This window comes from Clarias gariepinus, chromosome 14 (assembly GCF_024256425.1).
Source record: "Clarias gariepinus isolate MV-2021 ecotype Netherlands chromosome 14, CGAR_prim_01v2, whole genome shotgun sequence".
Lineage (NCBI taxonomy): Eukaryota > Metazoa > Chordata > Actinopteri > Siluriformes > Clariidae > Clarias > Clarias gariepinus.
In genome coordinates this window covers 11852861-11877937 of record NC_071113.1, presented here as the reverse complement: position 1 = coordinate 11877937, position 25077 = coordinate 11852861, and the positions used below count along the sequence as shown (strand labels likewise).

The window sequence follows — 25077 nt, the reverse complement described above, 5'->3', positions numbered from 1 at the left end:
GAAAACTTCACCACAGTTACCTAAGCATGGGGTGCCGAGGGGCGGTGCAAGCAATTTTGCTAATCCCGTAACTACTAATTGTCTCCTCCTATCCTACTGCTTTAACAAACACAAGCACAAGAGTAGCTGCATCTGGATATATAAGGTGCTGGTGGACCACTGTGATGCCATGCAGCGAGGGCTTTACAGATGGGACTGACTGCCAGTTGGTGACACTAACAACGACCAGGCATTTCTAGTTATTTTGGTGCTTACGCTTTGTTAAGACATTTTGTTTTGGACCAGTGTGAGCATTGAACATGAAAACTGCAGCGAGGTTTTTGCACATCCTGTTTGTGTGTATGTGTGTGTCGGCTGTTCAAGCAAGGATCTGGGCCTGGATGTTATCAATGCCATACAGTCCACCAGAAAAAGGGTTGAGAGACAGAGAGACAGAGATATCTCCGAACAACCAGAAGGGTGATATGGTAAGTTGGTGTTTTTTTATTGAGTGTGTGTTAAGAATGATGATAAATCTGTGCAAATATTTTGCTGTAATTACTTATCCAAATTTTGTTTTTGAAACTTTAACACCGTTACCTTTAATGAGAAGAACTAGAGCACGTATATACAGTAGCTTATATTACAGTACAGTAAAGAATAGATTCAGATGAAGAATAGGATTTACTCACTATGATGTAAGTCATAACATCTTTGGTAATGTAAGTTCAGACATTCACTAAAGATGTTAATGAAATTTTATTTAAAACCTTGCAGTTTGGCTTTAAAACTTTGCACCTGGTTGTAGGTGGCCTGTGACCATGATCGTCCCTGTGGAAAGGGTTTCTCCTGTGACCGCCACTTTGGCCTGTGTGTTCCTCTAAGACAAGAAGGAAAATACTGCCGGCGAGACGCCCAGTGTGTACGAGGGCTCAGCTGCATGTTCGGCAGATGCATCCGGAGTATTCCGGAAGGACATGAAGGTAAAATCAGTATTATTCTAGGTGAAGTCGATTAAAAAGTCAGTGCATGATATATAGGAATTTAGCCTGTACATCAGTATCTAAACTGTGATCATCTCAGGTTCCCGGTGTAAGGTGGATAAGGACTGTGGTGCTTCGATGTGCTGCGCTCGTCATCATGGCGAGAGCGTGTGTAAGCGTCGACTGGCACTGGGACAGAGTTGCTATGTACCAGACGGCGGACTGGCATTTAGCATCAACCAGATCTGTCCATGCGATGAGGGCCTGCTGTGTCGTGGGAATGGTCAGACACAAAAAAGAGAGTAAGTTTTATTTCCCATAATTAAAATTTCTTTAAATTTCCTGTGTCATGCAAAATTTTTTAATGTATAACGCAGATAAAAGATCATACATACTGTATGTCAGAGCTAATATATTTTATTTTTTTGCAGAACGGAGTTTGTGTACAGTCCTGATTCAGTCAGCTGGACCTGTCAAGCTCCAAAACCCTGAGAACTTCCTCCTTTATACCTAATTTATTGAACTGTTGTATATACTGCTTCTATATTGTACATATAAATAAAGGTTTTATTCTTTCAAGCTGTCTTCTGAAAAAGGAATGTATTTATTTTCATTACACCGTGAACCTTCTATCCGGGTTTGTCCCAGCATAAAGCCAATTTTATGCCAATGTGATTTTAAAAGCAATATTTCATTACAAGACAAGGTGTGAAAGCAGCAATTACATTAAATGTGCACCATTCAATGTTCATGAAAAATTTTACATATGGACATTATATTGAATTTATATTCACTGACTTTCAGCTATCATAAAAGTTGTAGGAAATAAGCGCAACATGACAAGTATGCATTTAAAAGCATGTTTAATAACATTTAACAATCAAACAATTATAAAACTTGTAGAACTATACCACTGTGCTGTTGAATTGGTCAAAGAGTGTTTGTAACTTTTCAATAAGAGCAGAGCTGGCTGTAATTCAGATTCGGGTTTATACATATAAATGCACCTATTCTAATATAATATGAACAAATATTAACTGTTATGATAAAACTAGACTTTTAAAACCTTTAGGGAAAGAGTTTGCGGTGTCAAAGCTTTGTTTTGGTCAATAGGTTTTCCACCATGAGAGATTCTTCAAGACCGAGCATGTTTCTCTTTCCTGGTTTCTCAATAATATGTCAGGCAATTTTGTCTTACTAAGTTTAAAAGGGAGAATTAAATTGTCTCTGAGATATTACACAACATTCAATGTAACTTAAAATGGTTAAAAAGTATGAAGTTCATTCATTCATTCATGCGCTGCTTATCTTTTATAGGGTCCCGGATGTGTGGAGCCCATAATCCACCAGATAACCCATCACAGTGCAAAGGCACACACAAACACCCACCCAATCATACACCACAGGCAATTTGGAAACATCAATTAGGCTACATCGCTGTTTTTGGACTGTGGAGGGAAATCAGAGTATCCAGAAGAATCTCACAAAGCACAGATAGAATATGCAATATTCATGCACACAGATGGTGGCAAGATTCCAACCCCCAACCTTGGAGGTGCGAGGTGACCACACTAGACCTCAGTGAAGACAATTAAAAATGCCTGCCTTAAAATACATACAGTACACATACTATCAAAAATTTATGAATCAACAAAGCTATGAAGTGAGTGCTGTAATTGCTCCACTTTATTGTATTGCTGCAAAATCTGTATGGGGCTGCTTCTGAGGAGAGACAAAATTACTTAGTTTAAGTGCTTAAGATTTAATCACATAGGGATGTTAATATACATCTACCCCAAAACGGATATATTAAAATGTATAGCCCTTATTTAATGCTGTTAAGTATAGCCATTTTAGCACTGTTATACTTCCATACAAATTACATTTTCAAAGAATTACATATTTGTTTTGAAATGTGCATGATGTGAAGTAGTGCCAAATGTCGATCTATGCAATTTTATTTGAAGCGTGACGAAGACAAGCAAACGTTAACAGATTCTGATGATGGTAAAGTGATTTTTAACCTTACCATCATTAGAATCTGTTAATGTTTGCTTGTCTTTTTCTTTTCAACAATCATGTTTTTTCCCCCCAAATGTTATAATGATCCCTAGTCAAGTAACTAAGTATGACTTTCGGAAAATTTTTCGGAAGTGTTCCTGAAAAATATGCTTACTTAAAACAGTTCCATTTTTTTTTCCAGTTATACTGCATGTTTTGGGTTGAATTTGGCATGCTGAACAAATAGTTTTAACTAACAGTTGAATAATTGTTTAAATATGTGAGATTAAACATGTTTTTAATTAGAAAAAAACTTTACTATTTATAAAAAAATTATATATATTGTTGGATCAGTGAGGTCCAACCCAGTTTTGGAACAACTTTGCAGTTATAACATTTTTGTCAAATGACAATTTTTTTCGTGTATTACAGGGTTTATGTCGACACTGTCAGACATTGAAAGATTTAAGTGATTTTTATTTGGAGCCATAGGTAACCTCTAGAAATTTATAAGAAAAGATCTTTGAAGGATATAAATGGTTTACAAATGCAAAGCTATTACATTTTATTGTAAACACTTGTGCAGCATTTAACACTTTGGAATCACTTTCACAGCTTTAAAACACTTTTAAAGTAAACAGGTTTTTGCATCGAACTCTTTTCGAATCCCGCTTTCATACTTTTAAAACCACTGAAACGTGATTTAGGCAGCATGGTGGCTTGCACTGTCGCCTTGCAATTCCGGGGTCCGTGTTCAACACCTTGGGTCTGTGTGCATCGAGTTTCTGTGTGCTCAATGTTTGGTGGGTTTCCTCCAACAGTTCTTTGCCAAAGTCAAAATGCCTATAATGTGTGAATGAGCATGTATGTATGTATGTATGTATGTACTGTATGTATGTGTGTGCAATGTTTAAAATTTTAAAACATTAACAAATTAACAAAAACTAATGTTTTGTGAAAGAAAATGTAAAAAGTATTTGGACTAGTATAAGTACAGTATAAGTAGTGAAATTAAACCTACTTTGAACATATTTGTCAACACTGTCAAATCATAAGTGACCACAGTCAAATTGATTTCCTGACAGTGCTGACGTGTGATGGTGTTGACAAAATTGCAATTATACTACTTAACTTTTGAAATGTATATGGGATGCAGTTTGTTTTTGCATTATTTTCTAGATTTATATTTAACATGCTTGAAATTCTTTTTTTTTTTTAATACCGCAGAATTAATATAATTTAAGACATATGTTGTGGAAATGTTTTGTTTATGACCACAGCAGTATCAGTCAAATCTTTAAAATATAAACAATGATTACAAGACCCTGAGCAATTAAACAGGTTATAGAACAAACAGGGGGTCATAAAGTGATCACTGGAGTTTCGGTTGACCACAAGAATGCCTGACTTTATTATTATAATTTTAGAACTGTCTGACAGTGTTGACAGAAACTCAGGACACAAGCCATTAATTAAATAACATGTATTTATTTTATTAAGCATGCAATATTGTTTTTTTTTATACATTTTAATCAGTACTTTTAAAATTGATCATAATTAATAATTCATTTCTGAATTTTACAGAAAAACAATATTATGTGCGGAACATTTTTTGTCACAGTTCTTTAAAATTATGGTAGCAGTGTGTAGTATTATGTTTTCTTTTAAGGTGTCAGTAGTCACACTGTCGTTGATGCTATCCTGTAACCGTCAGAAGAACAGCATATATTTTTCATGTCAAAGTCTCAATGCATTATTTTGAGCCCTTCTGTATATAACGAAACATGGTCATTTGGTCCATTGACAGTACAACGTAGACATGAATAACATAACATAAGAACCTGGTGCCTTTTCTTTGTAGTTATTTATTTGTTTGTTGGTTGGTTTATTCTGTTTATTATTATTATTATTATTATTATTTACACATTTGTGTTAAGTTTGCTTATACTGTATATCTTCTATTTAATTATGGTCTGTTCACAGTAAATTTGTAATTGTATACTTTAATTTTAACAACTAAATCTTGTATGTTATACATTTATTTTTTCAATTTTGTAATTGTCATTCTTGCTTTTACTAATGAAAAAAAGTTTGAAAAAAAGACGACTTTTATTTTGAAGTGTAAAACCCGGAAGCGGAAGAGATTGTTTTGTGGGCTTTGGTTGAGTTTTTGTTAAAGAAACGCACTGAACTCACAGGTCAAAGAGACTTCTGGTAGAAAAAAAAAATTTAAATGTCGACCGCAATGAATTTTAGCACAAAATCATTTAAACCACGACCTCCTGACAAAGGATCATTCCCTTTAGACCATTTCGGTAAGCTCAGTCATGTGTGTAAATTAAAACCATACGATTTGGGCACGGAACGGAGTCCATTACGTCAATACTTCTGTCACCTGCAAATATTTATCCTGTGTCATAACGTATTGTTTTGTTTGTGCGCGTGCAGGTGAATGCAAAGAGTTCAAAGAGAAATTCATGCGTTGTCTCAGAAACAACAGCTTTGACAACACTTTGTGCAGATTACAGTCCAGAGAGTACCTGGAGTGCAGAATGGACAAGTGAGCAGGCAGGAAGCATGGATATCTAAATAAAATGTCTACAAGTCATGTATCTACTTACAAACATGTGTATATGTTTTTCTGTAGGCAGCTCATGGCGAAGGAGCCTCTAGAGAAACTTGGCTTTAAGGACTTGATGGATGAGGCCAAAGACGAGAGCAAGGAGAAATCTTGATGAATACAAATGATGAAATGTATTATTGTTATTATTTAAGTTGCACAGATGCGCATAAAGTATGTAGACACCCATAGTTTTATAGGGAACTATTTGCACCGAAATGTGTCTAATTTTTAAGACTAAATTTTGCAGATTAGTTATTAATGCTTTAGTCATATTTTAAAGGCAACAATTAGCAACAAAGGGTTGCGCACAACAGATCGTCAAACACCTCTTAGGATGCACAGCTTGACAAGGTCATGAATCTGTTGTTTATCCCCTTTCTTTAAACCGAACCTTAAATCTGTCGAAACGGTAGAAAAGACCTGTTTAATAATTCCTGGCTTTGTGTCCCTGACCAACATTTTAGCCTTATTCAAAGAAAGTCTGAAATTTCCTTGGAAATGTTTCACTTCTAGGGATGGGTCTATTCCAATTAAAAAAGAATAAACAAACAAACAAAACTGTCCCAACAAATTCTAGTGCAATAAAACTATGGGTGCCAAATTATTATTTTTTTTCGTGTATGTGTAATGTGTAAATTCTTGTTTATGTATAAAAGTAATTGTATAAATGTGCTTTATATAATTTTAGGTTGTATGTGTCATTTGTGGTCAGACCCTCACCATACATTCATACTTGCAAATGATCATTTGTGTCTCTTGTAGTTTGTCTCTTGTGCTTTTTAGTTCTGATGATCATTATTACTGATCTATATAAGTCACTAAAGGGGACCTGCCGCTACATTACCATTGCCATGGGTAAGAAACATTTAAGATGCAAGTGTGTAAGATGTTTTAACGGTTGCTACAGTCACCAGACTAATAGCATGCTGAAGGTTAAAAAATTAGAAAAAATGAAATTAGTTCATCAGTGAAAAAGTTGTTTGTGGAAACTGAAGAAATGTCCAATCATCTGCCATAGGACCCAGGTGAGGACACATTTGAGCTAATTAAACAGATTTGTTGCATTTATATTATGCTTAATTAGCCAATTTTTTTTTTTAAAAAAGCTGTATTTAAATGTGGCTTGTAGCCTTGACAGTGTTGCTAAAAATTACATCTCTGTTGTGCTAGCTGGTAAGAAGTATAATGTATTTAATAAACCAAACTAAACCAAATATTTAATACCAACTATAAAGAGCAGCTTTAACCTAGATACTCCTGAATCATACCCTTAGTATTATGAATGTTATATTAACATAATGTTAATAATATCATATATATAACACAACACATTTAGTATTAAAATATTAATACAAACATTTAATTAAATGAAAGTTATTATTTTATTTTCTAAAGTGTGTACTGTGTATATGTAAGCTGGACATTTCCTGAATTGGCATTTGTTCTGTTTTTGCCAATTTATTAGGCACACCTATTTGTATTGACTATCATATTGGGTTCATACATGTGCCATTTAAGTAACTTTTTATGCATATAATACTTTTTCGGCCTTTTTGCCAGTCATCAGAACCCATACAGGACTTCGGCTATTTGGCTGGGAGACGATTCTTCACACTGTGGCATAAAGTAATTTGTGCGAAGAATTGTATGAAGAATACATTGGTGGTAAATACTAATAGTCATTTTACCCGTGAGTGGCGCGTGGTAGCGTGGCCGAGCGGTCTAAGGCGCTGGATTAAGGCTCCAGTCTCTTCGGGGGCGTGGGTTCGAATCCCACCGCTGCCAATAAAGTTTTAAAACTATTTATCTTAAACGTGAATAAACAAAATCGTAAAACCATTTTATTGTATCATAAATAAAACATATATTTTTTATGTACTAGCGTGTCTCCACAACGACATTAAAACATTAGAGAACCATGGCCCGTTGTGACTGGTCTCTTATTTTGAAAATAATAGTATTCCATAGGAAATGATCGCGGCTTTCTTCACAGTAATTCAGGGAAGCCGGTTGAATGTCAGGTGGTTTTCTTTCCTTATGTGTCAGTAAGAGACTTGTGCTTGTAGATGATCTCTTGGTTATATAGAAGTGTATTATTATTAAAAGTGAATAGATCAATGGAGTATGAAAAGGGCTGTTCTTCAACTCTTGCACTGACTGTGTGCTCTGCTGCTATTGGAGGAACCTTTCAATATGGCTATAATCTCGCTATAGTAAATGCACCCACTATCTACATTCAGAAGTTTATTAATGAGACTTCTATGGAGAGATGGGCCACAGCTCTGGACTCTAATCAGGTTGTCCTTATTTGGACTGTCATAGTTTCTGCCTTTTCCCTTGGTGGACTGTTTGGGTCACTGCTTGCTGGCCCAATGGCTATTCGCTTTGGACGCAAGCAGAGTCTGCTGCTAAATAACTCTTTTCTTTTGGTTAGTAGTCTCATGGCCCTGAGTAGTCGCTCATTCAGATCCTTTGAGATGATCATCATTTCTCGTTTGCTTGTTGGAGTTAATGCAGGTGTGAGCATGAACGTCCAGCCTATGTATTTCGGGGAGAGTGCTCCTAAGGCTATGAGGGGTGCTGTTGCATTTTCTTCGGCTGTTTTTACAGCAATGGGAATCCTGTTGGGCCAGGTGACAAGTTTGACTGAACTGTTGGGAAGTGAGACTCTCTGGCCGTATCTTTTAGCCAGCAATGCTGTTCCTGGCCTTCTCCAGTTGTTCACGTTGCCCTTGTTCCCAGAGAGCCCTCGTTACCTGCTCATCGACAGGGGCGATAGAGAGGCCTGCAGTCGTGCTCTTAACCGCCTGAGAGGATGTAATGTGTCTGATTCTGAGATGGAGGAAATCCTAGAAGAGCAGAAAGCAGTCGGTGAGGCTCAAGCCAAATCACTGTGGGAACTACTATCTGATCGTAGTCTTCGGCGTCAGCTGTGCGTCATCTGTGTAGCCAGCAGCTCCATGATGCTCTGTGGGAACGACTCAATCTACTTCTACGCCTCATACATATTTCAAGAGGCAGGAATACCCATGGATAAGATCCAGTATGTGACCATTGGCACAGGTGCTTGTGAATTCACTGCAGCTATAATGTGTAACTTGCTGATTGAAAGACTAGGGCGCCGATTACTCCTCGTTGGTGGTTATGTGCTCATGGCTGGCTGGGCCGTAGTGTTCACACTATCTCTGGCTCTCCAGGACAAAGTGGTTGGCATGCCCTACCTGAGCATGACATGTGTCTTTGCTTACATCCTAAGCTTTGGCATGGGTCCTGCAGGCGTAACTGGAATACTGCCCACAGAGCTCTTCAACCAGATGAATCGACCTGCAGCTTACATGATTGCCGGCTCCATGATGTGGCTCAACCTCTTTCTTGTGGGAATGACCTTTCCTTTCATAGTCAACAGTCTGGGCCAGTTTTGTTTCATTCCTTTTTGTGGTGTGTGTGTGATCTCATCTATATTCGTCGGTCTTGCTTTACCTGAGACAAAGGGGAAGACTATAGCTGAGATCACTGCAGAGTTTGAGAAATGTACCACAAAGGGATTATCTAACAGGACCACACAACAAGACCACATACAGCTACAGGAATCTCAACACATCATCCAACAAATTCTTGATGACTGACAGAGATGATTATATTGTGTATTATATTATGTATTTTATTTTGTTGTTCTTGCTGGCCTTGCAATATCTGCAATATCTTATATATGAAATATATATAATAGTAATAATACCGTCTATGCTGTGTTCCTTTTGTTTAAAGTACAGTCAGGTAATTTGTTAATTAATTTGGTTTGGGGGGAGGGGGGGTTAGGACATTTTCCAGGAAAAATAACCCATACCTCAAGTGAGACCGAATAGTCTATTTTTATCAACGATCGAATTATGTCAGTTTTTTTTATTTATTATTTAGCTTTATTTTTCTTGAAAATGTGTAATTGTATCAAAAAACAAACTATGTATGATCTCTTCTCTGTATGTATACATGTTAATATTTTAGCAGGCTGTGACTTATTTATGACTGTGTATGCACTGATATATAAAAAAAAAAACATTTGCACAGGACAAACTATTTATGACACAATTTAAGCTTTAAATATAATCTGTTTTATTTTTGCTGTAGGGTAAAGGGACTAAAACATATATAATATGTTTTCTGAAACTCTGGGACTCTCTTTTAATATTAAAAATGCTGCTATGTTATGTATCATGGTGCTCAGTACAGAAAATATGGCATCTTGTTTATTATAAATGCATTGAATAAATATTAAATATTCCTGGTATTTGATTGTACTTGGGGGAAAAAAAGGGATTGAATAACACTAATAAAAACACAATGCATGACTGTCTTTAAATAAATTGCACTTCTCCTATCTGTAGTACTTCTACATATTATGTATTTTTTATACATAACTCATTTATGTCTTATTTCTTATTGTTCTTTTAGAGAGCTTTTTCTTTTCATTAATGGCCATCATTTAGAACTGCAAGTTGAGGAACTGCATCAGGTGGGTTATATTACCGACCAGTAGGTGGCACTGTATCCAAAAGACACTTTTGGCTGTGTTAATATACTGAGTTGACACTTTATCACTGCATACTGATTCTTGTCTCATGTGAACAAGGTCACTCTCAGCATGCCAGTTCATGGCCAACAGATGACATGATAGCAGATGGAAAGAGTTCATTCTGTTTTTCCTCCTTTGAGTTTAAAACTGAGCAACTTCCCAACCTATATATATAATAATCTATATTCTCTGTGGAGAAAAATATTTATACCCATGTGATGCAAATAAAAGAACAACAGTTCTACTGAATGATGTCATAATTATAGAATTTTTTAAAAAGGATGTTTAGCATATTGTGGTTTCTTAGATATTTGCATAACATGTTTGCTGCACATTTGTTTCTGGGAGATTTTGTTAAAAGTCAGGATACGACCATGCAGATGAGACAGCACAAACCATAAATTGCCAAAACATAACATTTTTACCAAACATGCCAATTATATGTCCCCATATGCAGTTGTCTTCAGTCTGCTTCCTGTTTTACAGATGTGACTGACACCTCGGCCTAACACTGACCTAATATAGAATGAGTGGAGCCAAAACAAAGCATAGTGAGGCTTCATACTGTGATTGCTAAATCTGGCTGCAGGGATGCGGGACACAGACAAAAGGATGATGTATGAGATTTTCCTTTCACCATCAACAAACAACTATTACCAAAAAAAAAAACTGTTTACTGTTACCTTACCAGATACTAATACCAGATTCTATAATAATGGAATATCCCAAGGAAATGGACATCATGTCAAGAGTCATCTTTCATGACAGAAAACTCAGTGCACTTCAGTGGCCTCCCCATTCTCCATGTCCATAGAGATTCACAACATGAATGGACAGCTGATAAATGTGCAGCAAATATGTCATGCAATCATGTTATCGTGGACCAATATCTTAGGGGGATGTCTTCTAGGAAGCCCTCTCACTCTCTTTCACACATGAATTATGTTAGTTTGTTCCAATATTTATGAGACACGAAATGGGTTTGTGTTTAAGCAAATAATTGTCATTCCTAAATGGTTACACTTTTGTCAAACCCTTTGAATTAAAGCTTAAAGACGTTGTAAAGTTGATATGGCCAAGAATAAGGATGAGTGTGCCACAGTGTGATCAGTTAGAGTCTCTCCAAAATGGCAGGTCCAAAAAAAGTAGCCCAAGGAAGGAAAACCGGTGAACTACTTACAGAGTCATGGCTGTCCAAGGCTTATTAATCTCCATTGCTCCAGCATGCACTATAAGAAGGCATGCAGGTAACACCTATCAAAAATTTTTGCAGACCAAGTATTCCTAGATGGCAGTGGCCTCTTTCAGCAGGATAATGTGTAATTTGTAATGATTTGAGGAACATGACAATGAGTTCATGGTGTTGACTTGGCATCTGTAAGATGTGCTGGACTGATTCATGAATGTCTCACCTTGCAATTTACATGGCTTAAAGAATCTGCTAGTAAAACCTTACCACGACACACCTTCAAAACCACATTTTTTCATCGTTCAGAGTTGTTTGGTGACACGAGGGACCTACACAATATTAGGCTGAAGATTTTATTTTACTAAATAATCTACTCAATTAATTCAGTATTCATGTAGCAAAAGCAGGAGGTTTGAACTCAAACCCACTGGTTTTCCCCTAGTTTTCTCTGCTACAAGGTTTGAACTTGGCCTTTGCTTGAGCTTTCAACAAAAATAAAGACTCAGATCATCACTTAAATCAGGTCAGAAATGGTTGTGGTTGTGGTGAACACAAAATCAGTGTTTTGCAATGACCACTCTCCCCTTTGGCTTTAAGGACTATTTAAAACATATGGTATGAGCTAAAGGGGATTGTAACATTGATGATTTAATCATTCTAGAAACATTCTCCAATATGTTTGGCAAATCATCTCTATCCTTTTTGGGCATTACATGAAAAGACTTAGTGCTATTATTCTCTCTGAAGTAAGCCTCACCCAATGTTAATAGCAGCAATTTTGAAACCAGTATTTTACAGAACAATGCAGATGTTCTAGTTTGAAATATTGTGTTTGAATAAATCTGGTGTCCTCATATGTTTTGTCTCAAATATTTTGTTGTTTATTTTACATACACCCACCATCCATTTTATTAGGAAGTACACTTTCTCAGCCAGTTACTGAATGGAACAGTATCTTAGTGCAAAAAATACAGGTTAATATTCACATTAAACATCAGAATGAATAAATAAGGTAACTTATGATTGTGGCATAGATTTTGACAGATAAATCTTACACTCCAACAGTCTCTAAAGTTGGCACAGAATAATGATATGCATCGTGCTTCTTCTACGGGATTGACTGAGTAAATAACTAAATAAATGAGATAGCTGTTTCTATTAAATTGAAAAGTATATATCCAATTTTATTTGCCTGCAGTAATTGCACAATTCTGGATTCAAAAGTCTAAATCTATGACTAATGGCTTCTTTCCAGCTTGCAAGTTTCAGTGCTTTAATGCAGCTCTGAAGGTGTTACTCTGAGTATTTTGGTACGATAATGACAGACATTGCTCTGTGCTCCATCAGAGAGAACACAGTGTACTTCAGGTGTGCTTCCAAGAATTTTTAATGCTCTTAAAGTAGGAACAGTAAGAGCCAGTGCTCCATCACAGCTGGTGGCTGTGACTTACGTGCAAGTGGAGTTAATATTTATAATAGTTATCCATGAAGTCAGATTTATGTCATGAGGGAGAAAAGTATATTGTAGTATGTATGTATGTATATATGTATGTTTGTATGTATATCTATGTATCTATCTACTGTATCTATCTACCGATCTCAAGTCAAGTCAAGTAGGCTTTTATTGTCATTTTAACAATATACAGTTTAGTACACGATGAAACTAAACAACGTGTCTCCAGGACCAAGGTGCTACGTACGACATAAATTTACAACATAAATGAACAAAAAACTAACTAGCTATAAAACAGTGTAAACGTTATTCTCCAAAAACATTTAAACATAAACAGGTATCTTTGCTCCACTCTTCACGTGACAGTGGAAAGTTTATATAGCAGTTTACAAATGAAAGTTTTGTCATAGACAGACTTGTTGTCAGAGAGTAATAATCATTTATTAAAACAAGTATATAAACAAGTACAGTCTGCATATAAAAGGGTCTACTGTGCTTATTTTTAACGGTGGTTTGGTGGTCTGTTTTAGCACTTTCTGTCTGGTCTGTCGCCTTGCACCTCTAGGGTCCGGTATTGATTCCCGGCCAGGTTCGAATCCCGTCTAGGGTTCGATTCCTAGCCAGGTTCGATTACCATCTCTGTGTGCATGGACTTTGCATGTTCTTCCCGTGGTTGGTGCGTTTCCTCCCACAGTCCGAAGACATGCAGATTAGGCTTATTGGTGTTCCCAAATTGCCTGTAGCATGTGTGTGTGCCCTGCAATGGATTGGCACTCTGTCCAGAGTGTACCCCACCTTGTGCCCTAAGTTTCCTGGGATAGGCTCCAAGCCCTGCACAACTCTAAATACAGAATAAAGCAGTATAGATGATGGATAAGTGATAAACTATTTGAAAGCAAACATTTAATATATGTAAATTGAAAAACTAAAACATATTAATTATATTCCCAGCTTCATTTTGATATAAAGATGCAAAATTTAAAGCATAACGAAAATATAGTTAGAAAATGTAAATACAGTACATTAAATTATACATAGAATCATGCAAAATACTACTACTACTGTACTACTGCTACTTTTTTTCACAAAAAGTAGAAATCTCTGTAAAATCTTTAGAGACTGTTGTGTAATAAAATCCCAGGAGAGATCAACGATTTCTCAAATACTCAACGCTGCCCTTCTGATACCAACATCCATGCTGTTTGATCGTACTGGAGTTAAAGACCCTGATTCCTTTCTAAATTTAAAAATGTGTGGGGTGCATCACAAGGAGTGCATTTGTAAGAACCCATTACCAGATTACTCAACAAAGATGTATGATCAGAAAGTTGGGTCATTATGACACTACTTGTAAACATGCACTCTGAAATAAACAAAGCTATATTTGTATGTTATTTAACTATGTTACACACATAAATAGAGAAAACATTAAAATATTCATTAATTGATCAATTTGTGGAAAAATTATAGATTAAAAAAAGTGAAATGTGGCAGGTTGCATTTTATCATATTTTTTATTTTCTCATCAAGTCATAAAGCTGTGATGCATTTCAACAAAGCTAATCATTGCATTTGAAATATATCCCCCCCCTTTTTTTTTTTAAAGAAGATAAGCGCCCTTAGGAGAAAATAAGGGCCAACATTTTTTACAATACATTTTTCCTGTATTAAAAGTTTTCCCTCTAAGGATACTTTCTCTCATTAGTGGCATAAAATCCCACTTTGAACATGATAGGTTGTCCACTTTAAAGTCTTATTTTTACACTTAGCACTGTCTTCATTTACATAAATTGAAAATTTGCAGACAGCTTCTCTGCCTAATTAGATTCTCAAGTAGCGAGTGTTTCAGGCTCAGCGTTGGTGAGGGGGCAAGATTTTTTCCCCTACAGAAACAAGGCTTTTATGGTTTGTTTTTGCCACTCCACTTTTCCTGCCATGACCAGGTCGTGTTCTGTTGATGTTGTTTGAGGAGCAGGAGGACATTAGTGCATGTCTGCGAAAAAGCAGAAAAAAACATGGTCTTTGCGCGAGAGACAAATAAGTTACTGAAAGTTAGATAGATTGAAAAACTGATATAGGGGAGCAGGATAGATTGATAGATAGAAACACAAAGAGAGGAAAAAATAGAGTGTGTGTTTGTGTGTGATTATTTATTTATTTATATATGTATTTATTTTAGCATTGTCCCTGATATGTGTGATTAAACATAAAATTGGCAGGTAGGTTGTTTGTGAATCATGGTAAATGTGACATATTGAGAAAGATACATGGTATGTGTTGGTATAGCAACAGTGGCATCTGCAGTACCCGCTATCTGCAACGCTCTATTTTTTACATCAATTACAAAAAATATATATATATTAATAAAAAAATATATATATATAATAAATAGCAGATATTTTGTGCTTGTTTTTTGGTGAATGTTTTTTATTTCATTCACATACATGACAGAAATATATTGGTTGGCATATTACCATCACGAATAATGCATACAATTTCAAGACATTAAATTATTTAAAGTAAAAAAAAACAAGAAGTGTTTTTTAGCATCCTGCAGTAGAACTATTACACATTCAACACTATTATATAGTGATTGATTTTTAGTTATTTTAAACCCAGTTGCACAAGATTGCTGTGTATGTTCTTATATGTGGAAGCTGTGACTGCAGGGTTTCTGGAATTAATCAGATCAAGTGGCATTGTGTTTGGAGGTCACAGAAAAGCCACAATGGAAGCCTGAGGCTCCACTCCACTGATATTTTCCATGATGGAATAAATAATTATTAAACTTTAAATGTCACTGAAATTTTAAGTTCAATTAGTATATAAAATGTTGATGCTAGTTAATGGCCAACAATGTAGAATACATAAATTGCACAGAAATGCAAAGTGGGTTAAAATGTCATCCAAGAAAATTTCAATACAATGCCTTTTTATTCACACTTAATGTAAATGTAATGTATTTTACAAGTACAGTAAATAAATAATCTGACATATTCAAAATCATACTGCCATCATTCACAGCTAGACATTTTACTGAAATGAAAGAAGAAAGTTCCTTACTTCCTTACATAAAATGGTGCACACTGAATAATTTATAAAGCTACTTGCATCGAAATGTGCTAAATGTAGTGTAAATGGATATGAAAGCTTTTAATAAAATAAAGAATAATAATAATGTGGAAATGAATAAAACACAAAAGAAAAGTTCTTGGTATGACATTTTTTTATGGTTAGTCATTCTTATACCTTAACATCCTTACTAATAAAAAAAAAAACAATGTGATTTTTTTCCTTGAGACAATAATAACAACAATCAATCTTTTTATTTATTTTAAACCCCAGTATGGACTACTTCTTGGCTGAGATATCATTCTATGGTCAAAGTATCAATTCATTAATAAAAATATTTGTCTTTGTTTCTCTTCTTATGCTATAAAGCAGTTGAAAAGGCAAACTGTATAAAGACACTGTGATGTCACATATCTTAAATGAGTGGTATGAGGCTTAATCATGTTACATTCAATAAGATATAGATAGTAGCAGAGCAGCTATGCTCATATCTACATAGAAATAGCATACATGAACTGTATCAGTCAGGATTTAGGCCTCATCACAGCACAGAAACAGCACTCATTAAAGTAGTAAATGACCTCCTATTGGCCTCTGATCAGGGTTGTGTAACTATGCTTGTGTTACTCGACCTCAGTGCAGCGTTTGACACCATTGATCATGGGATTCTTCTTCACAGATTAGAAAATTTAGTAGGAATTAAGGGTACAGCCCTATCCTGGCTCAGATCCTTTTTGACCGTTCGTTATGTAGCCTTAAGAGGTGATTATTCTGCATGCTCTCTAGTGGAGTTTGGTGTTCCACAAGGTTCAGTTTTAGGCCCACTGCTTTTTCCCTTTACATGCTTTCTCTAGGCAACATAATCCGTAAACATGGTATTAGTTTTCATTGTTATGTTGACGACACAGTTATATGTCTCAGCAAAGCCAGATGAGAAAAACCAGCTTCCTAAAGTTGAGCAATGTGTGCCGGACATAAGAGATTGGGTGCAAATTAACTTCCTTTTGCTTAATCCTGATAAGACAGAAGTTCTAGTCATAGGACCGCATACAGCTAGAAGTAAGATTTTAGATCACACTGTAACTTTAGATGGCCTTTCTGTTTCATCGAGTGCAACAGTAAAAGATCTCGGTGTGATTATAGACTCCAGCCTTTCATTTGAATCACATGTAGATAATATTACCAGGATAGCATTCTTTCATCTCAGAAATATTATCAAGATAAGAAATACAGTATACTGTCGCTAAACGATGCAGAAAAACTAGTTCATGCTTTTATCACCTCTAGGTTGGACTATTGTAATGCCTTACTGTCTGGTTGTTCAACTAGATGCATAGTCCAGAATGCAGCAGCAAGAGTTCTCACTAGAACCAGAAGATACGAGCACATCACACCTACCTTATCTTCACTTCATTGGCTCCCCGTGAAATTTCGCATTGATTTAAAAATACTACTCTTGACATATAAAGCATTAAATGGTCTCGCGCTGCAGTATCTGAGCGAACTGCTAGTGTCTTACGATCCGCCACGCCTACTTCGATCAAAGGATGCAGGCTGCTTGTCAGTACCGCGTATTATGAAAAATACAGCTGGGGGCAGAGCTTTTCCTTATAAAGCCCCAAAATTATGGAATAGTCTTCCAAATAATGTTTTGGACCAAGACACAGTATTAGTGTTTAAGTCCAGGCTAAAAACCTATTTATTTAATCAAGCAATCAAGCCTTAGGTAAAGGAGCAGATCTGGGGGACTCATGGACGTAGAGTATTATGGTGAACTGCTATGTTTAGATGCTGTATTCCCCACTCTGATTGATCACTCGGGTTTGTTGATGGTGAGGTGATTATTTGCTTTACATCTCAGGAAGCCCTAATGTCTGTGTTTCCTTCTGGTTCTCCCCTTTTAGTTATGCTGTTATAGTTAGTCCTGCCAGAGTCTCTGCTTGCACTCTACACTAAATATACATTCACATTATACATTATGTGACTGCAACCATACCTAACTGTTATGTCTTCTCTTCTCTTCAGCTACACATGTCGTACCTGAGCTGCCAGTGATCCAGACTCCCTCTGCCATCCGGACCTGTCTGACCCATCCGGGTGCCCCGCTTCTGGTTGGGGGTCTCGTCGCATGGATCCCCCGTGTGTCTCTTTGGGATGCGTCTGGTGTCTGGGGATGGTTTCACTTTACCATAAAGACGGTTCTGGCCTTGAGTGGTGTTGACAGCTGTTTTTTCTGAGGACTTGACTTGGCTGCAGTTGCTCGATAGTTCAAGATTGCAATTGTCTCCAATAACTACCTGGACTCCATATTTACATTAATTAACATCAACTGTTATAGCTGAACTGCCTGCCACCTACAGTAACACACTGTATAAATGCAGATCAATTCCTGCTTTCTGTTTCACCCAAATGAGGATGAGTTTCCTGTTGAGTTTGGTTCCTCCCAAGGTTTCTTCCTATTACCACCTCAGAGAGTTTTTCCTTGCCACTGTCGCCTGCGGCTTGCTCACAAAGGACAATCTGCTCATCTTGACTCATGCACACTTACATTCCATACAGACTTAAATAATTCTTTTGATTGTGTAAAGCTGCTTTGCGACAATGACAATTGTTAAAAGCGCTATACAAATAAAAATTGAATTTAGTCACTCAAAATGTGCTTTATCAAAAACTTAAGCAGAGCATTGTAGGAATAAATAAAGAAGAAAATGCTACAGTATTTAAACATTTTTACAATAAACATCAAATGTCTAAATGTTCTTGTTATGTCTTTTTGGAGGGGAAATTGATTTCATTTTCTTGAGATTAATTTCATAAAACATCCTTGTCTCATCAACAAAGTAGCCAGCCTGGGTAAATAAAACAGATTAATAGTACAATGTCCTTCAGTGCACAAAAGCAATAACCACAACCGTTCACTTTATCTCTACTGAGTTGATACCTTCATGAAAATCTGCTCCACTTGGCCATCCATTTACTTTAGAAAGACAGAAGAAATTATACTACAAATTGATTCACTTAGAGAAAACCTTAAAATTATCTGGAAAGTAACTGCTGATTTACAACCTATTGTGTGCAGTAAATTCCTGACAATAAAAGAATCAAGTAAATAATGTTTAAATTTTTTTAAAGGGAATATAGTAGTATATCTACAGTCTTTTGCATTTAGCATGACACCAGGTGGCTTAGAGGAAATTAACTGCGACTAATATTGCTCACTGAATGACATAAAACTTTGTAAGGATTTCCAATGATTAGATTTTCACTTTTGCAGCAACAAGACAAATTTAGACAATACAAACAGTTCTAAAACATGAATTTGAGGTGGTCTAACTTGGTTTCACTTGGTTAGTGCTTGTCTGTCAATGAAATATCTGCTGGATGAGTACTGAAACAATTTTGCTTAAGCTGATCTTGCTTGATGCTTGCTAAAATCAGCATTCATTATGTTGTTAATACTGGGGACTTGTCGGGGAAAAATGAAGATGATTTTTAAAATGATGAGGGGTTTGTAAATTTCCTGCAGATTACATCTATAGTATAGCTTGACTCTTTACAGGTTTCTTCGAATCTTGCTCTCTGCTGAACATTGGCTGCTAATTTTCATCTGAATTCACAGACTGTGGACAGACTGTGAGGCGTTTACACAGACTGCAAAGTGTTTATTAGGAAAATGATTAATGTATGAAGATTCTTCTCTGTAAGTCACGCTGCTGTCACTCCGGGTTTTGCATTCTCCTGGCTGCCTCATTAAACCTCTGCTGCGGGAAGCACATGGACTATCGATGATCTGTCAGGAACAGACTTCTGTTGTGTAAGGAAAATGTGGATTATGAGTCATAGTCAAGTAATTCATTTTATTTCACACATTGAATAACAAATGTACTCACAGAATGGAAGCAACTGGGAGCCAAATTGCACCTTAAAAATAATTTTAAACTGTGCCTACTTCACATATCATATGTATTTACATAATTGTCTATAGGCATACCAAGCCCTTATATTGGGATAAATAATTGAAAATCTAAAGGCAGATAAAAGCAGAATACAGAACTGTTCAGTGAGGAGTGAATGCCAAGGCTTGAAAGCATTTTCCACTAAATTGAGTATGTAGCAAGGGAATGAGCATAAGGGAAAAAAAGAGGAGCGACGAAGCTGTTTTTGTGCCTCACACAGAGGGGTTTTTGTTGAGGACTACGCAGCCATCAAATGTGACAACTGTAATTAATTATTTTCCAGCTAAGAAACATGATTAACACAGAGACAATAGTTAATGATTGCAAATGACATTTTTTCACTTCTTTCAATACACAATAATAAGAAAGATGGTCCTTAAGTGGTTACATTTGAAAGATTTGTGTCATGAATTCTGGGTTGCTCAGTGGTATTGTTCAATATCGGCTGAGTGGAGGTGGAAACAATTTAGCACCTCTGGCATAATGGTTACAGAAGCGGATCCTCGTGTTTCATTGACCTTTTACTGATTTCACCTACCAGCTAAAATACATTATATACAGTGTCTTAGCTGTTATATTTTAGCAATAATATTTTAAATTATTGTGGCATTTTCAAAGCAAGTATTGACTGACAACAACACTTTTACAGTATTGAATGACTAGCATAAGGATCACTTCATCACTTCTGAGGCAAAAGCAAAGAGAAAATTAGATATTCACAGAAAGATCATTTTTAAGGTTTTGATATTCAGAGTGTCTAGCTTAGATGGAAAGCATGAAAATGAAAAAACTTGAAATGGCAGAATCATTCAATATTAATGAACAATATATTGCGCTGCTGGCATCTAAGGCTGAACTAGGATAAAGAATATGAGTCATAGGGTAATTCTCACAAAAGCAGGTATGACTTAAAAAAATAATAAAAGCACAACACATTGTTATAGCCCATACATTTAAACAATGGAAAAATGTAATGTTTCTATTTACTGCGTCATCCTTTTGACCATTTGCTTTCTTGGGTGATTTTGGAACCTGTTATTTAGATTAAAGATTAAAGATTTTACTTCATTAAATAAAAACATAAATGTGACCTGATTCCTTGTTTCTAATTTTAAATCATTCTTTTTTCATGTCATTAGTATACAACATTTATTTATATCTAAAAAATATTCTATAACTACCAAGTTTAATGCAGAAAGTGGGATTGCTGTTCGATTGCTGTTTCCTTTAGAAAAACTGCAGCATGACATCCCCTTCAATTCCCACCCCTTTTTAACTGAGCACAGTCCAATACCGAAATACAGTATTCAGTCATCTTCTGGTAATTTTGGTAGCGTACAGTATATAAATCTACTCTCACATAGGAAGCCTGCTCATTAGGACACAAGTTTGGAATGAAAATATAATTGTTTTGAAGCCTCTTTTTTATTTATTTCTATTTTATTTTAACAATAGACACTTCAAGGAAAAAAGCTCAAAAGGGAACCCATCCACCCATCATTCCCTTCTATAACTGTAAATGTCAAAAAGTGGAATTGCTTATAGTTTAACACAAAGTCTATTTTGTTGACTTTATTAACTGTTCACTGATGGAGACTTGAGACAGTTCCATTGTCTGTGAAAATTGCAGTCTTAAATCTATCACTGCAATATCAATCCTAAGCAATCTTAGCAAAACTGTTTAAATCAGTTGCAGTCCAAAGCCATATGGTTTCTAGGTCTATGTTTAGCAGAAGTGAGTGGTTTCCAAGTAATCAGAACATTTTTAAAAGTTCAAAGTGTGTACTTTATACACCCAATGAAATTTTTTTATTTTTTTTCAAATACATAGCAAAACTGATATTATTTTTTCAACAATTAATCAATTAAATTAATCAACTTAATTTATCAACCGGGTGTCTTGGTGATTAAAGTGTTTGACTGCAGACCTGAAAGTCCCTGGTTTGAACCCCGATGCCACTGGGTCTTCATCCTCAAGTGTGTCAAGTTGGCATCCCGGCCCTGTTAATAACTGCCACAGAAACTGCGGATGTATATCTATTGCCCGATGTGCCATAGATATACATCCTGGGTGGCGCATAGATAAAACCATCAATTCAATTAATCAACCATCTGACTGGTAAGTCATATCTCAGATCATATACAGTATATAATAGCTATAGTTCAACTCACCATACTGATACAAGTGCATACATATCTCGTCGTATGGAAACTGTTTCTGTTCCCTGAATAGTGAGATCAAAGAATACATTTGTTAAAAGCTCTTAAAATTATTTTTAAAGTATATTTCTATAAGCATGACCCCCGTCAATCTGGTAGTGGAGATGGTGTTGCAACTAAAAACGTTTCTTACTGTTACTCAGAAAACAGGACCCAGGTTTAGCACATTCGAACTGCTTATTCTTAATGTTCGACATACTGATATACATAATAAATCCCTGCTATATCTCGCTCTGGTCGCTGTGTATAGACCCCCGGGGCCATACATTGATTTTTATAAAGAGTTTGCACATTTACTGTCAGACCTATTGATTAATTTGGACAAAGAGTTGATTGTAGGAGACTTTAACATTCATAGAGAGGATGCTAATGACACCTTAGGACTGGCATTTCTGGATTTACTCAATTCCTCTGGGCTTAACCTAAATCATTAATAGACCGACTCATTGTTTTAATCATATGCTAGATTTAACTATGATATAGATATTCTACCTCAAAGCAATGATGTATACTCTACCTGTTGAACAGATTAGCTTTGTCTCATCACATTATCGATTTGGTAGAAATACTATTTCGACAAAAACAGATTCACAAGCAGTCTGACAGACCTGTGTCAACATCTTACCAGACCCCTAAGTGCAGATGATTTAGATGAAGTGAATAATAACATAACAAGGCACGATTTTTACCAGAACACTAGACAATGTTGCACCCATTCGATTTTAAAAATGGCAGACATAAAAGACCTTCTTATTTATACATGCAGTGGCTAGACTAACAAAACCTAAGCTATCTGGAGATGGTTTTCAGTGTTTTACAGGTATAGGACAGAAAGAGCTGTTTGTTAGATCCAATTCCATCTAGAATACTATAAGAAGTGATACATACAGCTTGAGAAACACTTCTAAACATTATTAATTTCTATAAATATTTAGTTCAAGTCCCTAAACCTCTCAAGTTGGCAGTCATTAAGCCACTTCTTAAAAACTACAAAAATTAAATTAGCCCCCAATGAAATAACAAATTACAGACCAATTTTAAACCTTCCAGCTCAAGTATGCTCCGTCTTATAGAAAAGCAATATCTTTGGAGAATGTCAGTCAGGTTTCAGGCCGCATCATAGTACAGAAATTATGCTAATTAAAATTACAAATGACTTGTTTTTAGCTTCAGACCAAGGCTGCATTTCAATATTAGTCTTAATTGATCTTAGTGATGCATTTGACAATATAGATCATAATATTCTCATAGATCGCTTACAAAATCACATATATATTTAGAGACAGGCATTAAAATGTTTTAGATTTTACTTGTCTTATCAATAGCATTTTGTAGATACATGGAGAACTGTCTGGTGTATTGCCAGTGAAATATGGGGTCCTGCAAGGGTCAGTTTAAGGACCTCTGCTGTTCTCCATGTATATGCTTTCCTTGGTTAACATTATTAGAGGAAATGGGTGTAGTTGTCATTGTTATGCTGACAGTACACAGTTATAGTTGCAACAAAACCAGATGAAATATCTAAATTGTCTTGATTAAGTGTGTTAATATATATAAAAAATTGGATAACCGATAAGTTTTTTAAAATAAATCCAGATAAGACAGAAATATTACTTATTGTCCAAAAGCCAGTACACAAAAGGTCTCACAATTGAGCTTGCATTTTAAAGGATGTACTATTACTTTTATTAGACCTGGGCATGATTTTAGACAGCAACTTGTCCCTTGAAAATCATATTTCCAATGTTAAAAAAAACAGCCTGCTTCCACCCTAGAAATATTGCCAAGCTTTGGAACATTTTATCTTTTATCTGATGGAGAAAAGCTAGTTCATGCATTTATGACCTCCAGACTGGACTACTGCATTACTATGTGGTTGTCCTGCATCCTTAATAAACAAGCTACAGTAGTCCAAAATGCAGCCACCAGAGTTCTTACCAGATCAAGAAAATATAATCATATGACCCCAAAATTATCACCCCTGCACTGGCTACCTGTTAAGGCTCTCAGAAGTAAAAATGTGCAGAGCCTCACCAATCTGTGAGATAATATGCATAATGCGTAACATGTGTAAAAAGATTGTGGAATACTTTAAAAACAAAGATGACACTGCATTACTCATTGGCATGATTGTTTCATTGACATTACCAAATGGGCCCAGGAATACTTCCAGAAACCACTGTCGGTGAACATTCGCCATGCCATCTGCAGATGCCAATTAAATCTTTATTATGCAAAAAGGAAGCCATATGTAAACATGGTCCAGAAGCTCTGCTGTGTCCTGTGGGCCAAGGCTCATTTAAAATGACCTGTTTCAAAGTGGAACAGTGTTCCAGACAAAACCTATATCAGGCAAAAATGTTTGGTTTTTTTAGACCTGTAGTAGGCATTAAATTTAATATTAGCTATTCTATTGTGAATAAAATATTGGCTCATGTGATTTGAAAATCTGATAAAATGCATTTTATTCAAATTTAAAAAATGTCCCAATTTTCAGGTTATTCAGGTTATAATTGTTAGGACCACACTTTGCTTTTAGGACAGCCTCAAATGTTTGACATTGATTCTGCAAAGTGTTAAAGACATTCATTCGAGATTATTATCCATGTCAACATTGCATCACATAATTCACATGCTGTAAATCTCACATTCTACCACATCCCAAAGGTGCTACTGGATTCAGAGGCGGCCGCTGGAAATGCCACAAACATACACTGAGCTTACTGTCATGTTCTTGAAAACCACTTTGATATGACATGCGCTTTTTAGCATGGAACATTATTATGCTGGGTGTAGCTGTCATTCTATTGGTAAATTGTGGCTATAAAGAGATGTACATGGTCAACAACAATACTTCGATAAATATACTCAGATTCTGGCTATAAAGCAATGCTCAACAATTAAGGGGGCAAATGTATGTCACCAGTAGAATCCAAAAATTCATGTTCTTGATGCCAAATTCTGACCCTACCATCAGGATTTTGCAGTGGAGAGTGAGATTTATCAGACCAGGTGGCCTCTTAGATCCTCA

At 35.9% G+C, this 25077-nt stretch overlaps 3 protein-coding genes and 1 non-coding gene across 4 annotated transcripts; all 4 read left to right on the top strand.

Moving 5' to 3' along the window:
- The first annotated feature begins 389 nt into the window (after nucleotides 1–389).
- Nucleotides 390–1268, top strand: LOC128541282 (dickkopf-related protein 1-like). The gene is made up of 3 exons (XM_053511630.1): nucleotides 390–467; nucleotides 788–962; nucleotides 1063–1268. Exons 1-3 carry the CDS (start codon nucleotides 390–392, stop codon nucleotides 1266–1268), a joined length of 459 nt encoding a protein of 152 aa, XP_053367605.1.
- A 3878-nt stretch (nucleotides 1269–5146) lies between these two features.
- On the top strand, nucleotides 5147–6272 carry LOC128541530 (cytochrome c oxidase assembly protein COX19). Its single transcript, XM_053511997.1, has 3 exons — nucleotides 5147–5278; nucleotides 5412–5523; nucleotides 5611–6272. Exons 1-3 carry the CDS (start codon nucleotides 5197–5199, stop codon nucleotides 5696–5698), a joined length of 282 nt encoding a protein of 93 aa, XP_053367972.1. The 5' UTR covers nucleotides 5147–5196; the 3' UTR covers nucleotides 5699–6272.
- Nucleotides 6273–7289: 1017 nt separating this feature from the next.
- Nucleotides 7290–7371, top strand: trnal-aag (transfer RNA leucine (anticodon AAG)). The gene has a single exon. It is a non-coding gene; the product is annotated as a tRNA-Leu (tRNA).
- A 245-nt stretch (nucleotides 7372–7616) lies between these two features.
- Nucleotides 7617–9318, top strand: LOC128541515 (solute carrier family 2, facilitated glucose transporter member 11). Its single transcript, XM_053511976.1, has one exon. It carries the CDS (start codon nucleotides 7653–7655, stop codon nucleotides 9210–9212), a length of 1560 nt encoding a protein of 519 aa, XP_053367951.1. The 5' UTR covers nucleotides 7617–7652; the 3' UTR covers nucleotides 9213–9318.
- Nucleotides 9319–25077: the final 15759 nt, after the last annotated feature.